General features: G+C 40.1%; 1 protein-coding gene across 1 annotated transcript; it reads right to left on the bottom strand.

Moving 5' to 3' along the window:
• Nucleotides 1-26: 26 nt before the first annotated feature.
• LOC130511439 (uncharacterized) lies at nt 27-5,572 on the bottom strand. Its single transcript, XM_057008427.1, has 5 exons — nt 5,361-5,572; nt 4,273-5,186; nt 1,338-3,986; nt 302-1,163; nt 27-154 (listed from the first exon to the last, which is right to left on the bottom strand). The coding sequence occupies exons 1-5, from the start codon at nt 5,551-5,553 to the stop codon at nt 27-29; spliced, it is 4,746 nt and encodes a 1,581-aa protein (XP_056864407.1). The 5' UTR covers nt 5,554-5,572.
• Nucleotides 5,573-6,152: the final 580 nt, after the last annotated feature.

Genomic DNA, 6,152 nt, shown 5'->3' with positions numbered 1-6,152 from the left:
TCATCAGCAGAAAAACAAACACACTCTCATCCGGTCACTGAAAACCATGCCGGCAACTCTGCATCCATGTGAACAACAAAAAACGGTTGTGTCCTGGCACTACGTGCTAGTCGATCCGCCTGCATATTCTGCTGTCTTGGTACATGAATAATGTCTGAGTTGATGAAACCGTCTTTAAGGGTCTTTATATCTTTCAAATAACTTGCAAAAGCTGGCCATTCCTCTGGTTCCGAAACCATCTTTACCAATTGAGAACAATCCGTTGCAAACGTAACCCTGAACTGACGCAAATTTTTCATACTTTCCATTGCCCATATCAGAGCCTCTACCTCCGAGTGGAGGGGAGAAAGACTTGCTCTGACATTCCGTGCTCCCATCAAACTGTCGAAACCTTCTAAAGTACTATACCAACCTTGGCCGGAGAAACTGTCTTTGTCTTTCCACGAACCATCTATGAAACACCAACGTCCTGGTATTGCCGTCTGTGGTACTACCTCAACTTGTCGCACCAAATTCTGTGTATCTGCGTTTTGTGCCTCCATCCAAAGTGTTGATTCTGTCTCTGCCAGTTTCAAAGTATCTCTCGGATCCACATCTAAGTTACTGAAAACCTTATTATTCCTTCCTTTCCAGATGTACCATAGAATCCAAGCATACTGATAAGTTTCCATCTTCGGATCAATTCTCCAAAATAAATAATCCATATTTGTAAAAAGACCTTGATAAGGGAAAATAGCTGGACTGGAAGGGATCTGCGAAAGAGCCCATACCTGACGCGCTGGTGGACACTCAAAAAACACATGATTTATGGATTCTTCGGGAGCGCCGCACCTATCACAACATATGTCCCCTTTTATCCCTCTTGCCTGCAAATTCTTTCTCACTGCTATGCACCCTGATACCAATTGCCATAGGAAATGTTTAAGCTTTGGTGGGCATCTTACTTTCCAGCAAAATGATTTCAAAGCATCAACTGAAGGTCCAAATACTGCTAATGGTTTCTCCTTATCAGGATAAACTCTCTCTACTTGGTATCCTGACTTCACCGTATATTTTCCGTTGTTTGTGAAATGCCATCCATCCCTATCCTCCAATCGGTTCCTGCTAAGCGGTATACTTTCAATAATTTGTACATCCTGAGGATCTACCAAAGTCCGAAGTGCCTGCGAATCCCAAGTTCTTGTAGTTGAATCAATTAAAGAATCCACTGTAAGATCTGGGTAGTTAGTGTGAAGATTTTTGTTTGCTGGTCTCGGGCGAGTGGATGGGATCCATGGATCATTCCATACTGAGATAGAAGATCCTGTTCCCACCCTTTTGATTAGTCCTTTGCTAACCAGAGATCTAGCAGAGATAATACTCCTCCAGCCATACGACGGAGAGTATGATCGGATCGGTTCTATGGGTGAAGCATTCCTAAAGTACCGTCCTTTAAAGACCCGTGAGAATAAAGTCTTGGGTTTCTCAATCAGTCGCCATAGCTGCTTTCCAAGCATTGCCGTATTAAAATCCGTAAGGTCTTTGAAGTCCAAGCCTCCATCCTCCTTACTTAACACTAGTTTGTCCCAAGATTTCCAATGCATGCCTCTTGTACTCCCTCCTGGGCTCCACCAAAATTGCGCAACCGCACTCGTTAATTTCTTTGCAGTCGCCTTTGGTAACCTATAACACGACATCACATGATTTGGTAATGCCGTTACCACGGATTTAATGATCACCTCCTTTCCACCTTTAGTAAAAAATTTGAAAGTCCAACCATTTACCCTACTGTTCAACCTTTCCTGTATAAACCCAAAGACTTGTATTTTGGATCCACCAATATTCTCCGGTAATCCCAGGTAAGAGCCCATTCCTCCTAGATTTTGAATTCCCAAAATATCTCTTAATTCCTGTCTGCTAGCTTCTTCTATTTTGTGTCCAAATTGTATAGAAGATTTCTGAAAGTTTATTTGTTGACCTGATACCGCCTCATACTCCTTTAGAATCCTAAGAATAGTTTGACATTCTTCCTTCTGCGCCTTGCAGAAAAACAGACTATCATCTGCAAAAAGCAAATGAGATATGGATGGACAAGCTCTAGCAACCTTCATACCCGTAAGTTGTTTACCCCTCTCAGCCTTTTTTATATTCGCAATCAACGCTTCAGTACACATAATAAATAAATAGGGCGATAAGGGATCCCCTTGGCGTAAACCTCTCTGGGGGACTATTAGACCTCGAGGTTGGCCATTTAACAATACCTGGTACTGCACTGATGATATACACCCCATCATTAATTTTATCCAATGTGAATCAAAACCCATTTTATGGAGAAGAGCCTGAATAAAGTCCCACTCCACTCTATCATATGCTTTACTCATGTCCGTTTTGATTGCCATAAACTTTCCTTGACATGCTTTATTGGTCCTTAGTCCATGAAACATTTCCTGAGCGATAAGAATATTATCGGAAATCAACCTTCCTGCCACAAAAGCCGATTGGGTTTCCGATATAAGTTTTGGGAGACAAAGTTTCAATCTCTGGCATAAGACTTTCGATATAATCTTATATCCAACATTACACAAACTTATAGGTCTTATCTCTGTCATCCTTGTCGGTCTTTCCGTCTTTGGTATCATACAAATATTAGTAATATTTAACCTTGAATCCATATCTCCTGAGACCAAAAACTCATTTACCATTTCAACGATATCGTTCTTAATTATATGCCAAGAGTGCTGAAAGAACAGAGCAGTCATTCCATCCGGACCCGGTGCCTTTTCAGGGTGCATCATAAACAAGGTCTGTCTTACCTCTTCCTCTGTCGCCATCTTTATCAACATTTGATTCATCGGATACGTAATAGTTGGCGTAATCTCTTCCAGAAAATTATCAAATTCTGAGGGAGAGGTAGTAGTAAATAAATCATCAAAATAATCAACAGCTACCTTCTCAATCCCTTGCTCCTCCGTAATCCAGTTTCCTCCTTCATCATAGAGACCCACAATCCTATTACGAGCCCTACGTTGCTTAGTTAAAGCATGATAGAATTTAGTACTGCGATCCCCAGCCGTATTCCACATATTCCTGCTTTTCTGTTGCCAATACTCTTCTTCATCTTTATATGCGTCTTGCAGTTTTTTCGATATCTCCAAGATTTCCTCTTGGGTCCTATTGTCATCCGTTTGAACCTCTTCAAGAGCCTTTTGAAGATCTGCTATTTTTTCCTTCCCATATGGCGGATTATTCTTCCGCCATTTAGCCATCTCATGTCGACAGTTACTGATTCTCGTAACAATATCCACCGTATCATCTCCATCATCTTCCTTCCATCCCCTAGTGATAGATTCTATTAGTCCCTCTTGTCCTATCCACCTTTTATCGAAACGAAATTGTCCCTTTCTTTTTGGTACCTTGTCCTCCAGAAAGGCCACTACTGGACGATGATCTGATCCTATCAAGCCCAAATATTCAGTATAAGAAGCTGGGAAAATTGTATGCCAATCCTCATTTGCTAATGCACGATCCAATCTACATCTGATTGTCGTGGCCCCTTTCCCTTTACCTCTTTTTCCTTGCCATGACATTTTGTTTCCCCGAGCCGGGAACTCTAATAATCCACAATTCCGTATCATGTTATTGAAAGGGACAAAGGAGGCTGCACTACGTAAAGTACCTCCCTCTTTTTCATGATTTCCAGTAATTTCATTCAGATCTCCAATGATAAACCAAGGGTCGCTTCTTGTAATCCCATACCTAGTAAGCCTTTCCCAGACCTGTTCTCTTAACTTTTGGACAGGATCACCATACACAAAAGTTAAGAAAACTCGCTTCCCCTTAACCTCTGCCTCCACATCTATCATACGGTTACTCGTATATAGAACCTTGACCTGCTGCTCATTATTGTAAAATAGGGCCAAACCACCACTCTTCCCAACCGGGTCCACCGTAACCAAATTATCATAACCAAAATGTGATTGAAAACCATTGACAAACGCAAAATCTTGCTTTGTTTCAGATAAAAATAAAAAATCAGGTTTATATTTGTACCAAATTTCCCGGAGGTAACTTATAGTCCATTTACTTCCCATGCCACGACAATTCCAACTGAGTACTTTCATAAAAAATATTATAAAGTAAGCTCCATCGAGCCAAGACTTGTGGAGGTAATGATCTCCCTTTATCCCTTATTCTTGATCCCAACAACCGTAACCATATTAAGATAATCCAATTCCAGCCTTGCACACTGCTCATGTCTAATGAACTTATGAAAAACCGCCAGCAAACACACACAGCTTCCTTGTTCCCTGCAGAAAAAATAAATACCACATTCTGGTATAATTGTTTAATCTCCATTGTATCCATAGTAACCAAACGAACGTCAGCAACCAAAGATTCCATCTTCCTTTTATACAAGCTTAGTAGAACTTCCAAGCACCATAATACGCTTATTTTTCTCTCTGATTTACCAAAATTATTCTTTTCTCCCCCAAGACCAATATAAAATTTCATTTGACTGAAGCAAATTACATACCTTTGACCTTGTTTGCTGCTTGCCAATTTAGTCCATAGTACCCATCGCTTACACACTTGAACCAGATTCCATTGTAAACCCATCATACCACATAACGCACTTTGACCAGATACCATAATACCAATTACAATTAAACCCAAAACAACCATTTTATTCCTTAACCGTAACTCACGATTATAACAAGCAAGCAAAAGAAGGCCAACACTATGCCTAAACAACATTAAAACCAGCAACAAGAAAACGCTCACAGAGCTTATTACTAAAGGAAAAAAATTGCAAAACACCAACAACACACAGGACATCACTTCACTGCTCTCCACTGGATATAAAATCATGAAGAAGATCGGGTTTGAAGGGCCCTTATCCTCTTTCTTTCTTGTGACTTTTCCCTGCTTCTTTCCTACCTTACCCTGAACCTTTTTCCTTGGTGATAACACTGCCTGGACAAACAGTTTCTTCGAAGTTCCTACCGCCAGCGAGGTTGGCTTAAACAAAGCTTTGCGAGTTCCTTTCTTCTTCTCCTCTTCCCCGCCTGCTATGTTCTGAGCACCCGGTTCCATAACCCCATCATTGTCCACTTGTAAAGTATCCAATTCCTCCATCTCACCATCAGTTAGATTTTGAAATTCCTCATCACCTGCAATGAACTCTTCATTTCCCTCCAAGAGGATATCTGAATCATCAAAAACCATAACCTCATCATCTAAAGTATTTTCTCCTACTTCCATCACTTCCTTAGCTATCTCTAGCTTACCATCCTTACCCACAACATCTGCATCGACGCTTTCCTTTCGGATCTGCCGATTGTGTGAGCATGATTCTGTTTTAATGAGAACAAAATTCATACCTTGATTTCTTGAGAACCCCAATCTCGCCTTTGATTTCCTTAGTATCCCTCTTCGATATAATCCTTGTTGATCTCGCCGGATCTTATTGCCCAAAATTCTTTGTTGTTTCTGAACCTTCCCGATCCTGTAATTGATACCCCTGCGAATCCATAACTCCCTGCGTAAACCCGGATCCCAGCCTTGAAAGCTCATCAAACCCTAGTTTGCAGAAATCGCCATTCAGACTATTATTAAAATTGTATCTCTATATATTTATGTATTAATATGTCTTTACTATTATTAAAATTGCACTGCAGTTGTTATATAGGTTACCATTCAGACTCAAAACCTAAGCTTATAATTTGGCATATTCCAACAAGTAGTTTTCACCCGTTACGATAAATTAATAGATCTTTAAAGTTAGGTGTATGGATCTATTAGTAATTTCTGGACAGAACTCAACTCCTTATTCTGGACAGAACTCAACTCCTTACTTTTTCTTTATCTTTTCTTGAAAATTATCAGCTACTTACGTTGCAGATATATCCAAAATGCTATCATTAAAAGAAGTTGACCTAGATAAACCTAACGGTAAAGTCTTTGCAATAGTACTAAAATTCCATGAACGTCTCTACTCTTTCCTGTAATTTTTTTTTCTTTTGCATCTCTATCAGGTATTGCGCAGCCATGTGTACGTTTGGTTACGCACTACTTCTGACGTCACAGCACATCTTTTTTTTTGAAAATGTCACAGTACATCTTACGTTATCTTTGATTAAATTTAGTATGATTATTAGGGGTGTACGTAGACC

Source organism: Raphanus sativus, chromosome 4 (genome assembly GCF_000801105.2).
Source record: "Raphanus sativus cultivar WK10039 chromosome 4, ASM80110v3, whole genome shotgun sequence".
Taxonomy (NCBI): domain Eukaryota; kingdom Viridiplantae; phylum Streptophyta; class Magnoliopsida; order Brassicales; family Brassicaceae; genus Raphanus; species Raphanus sativus.
This window is presented reverse-complemented; position numbering and strand designations above follow the sequence as displayed.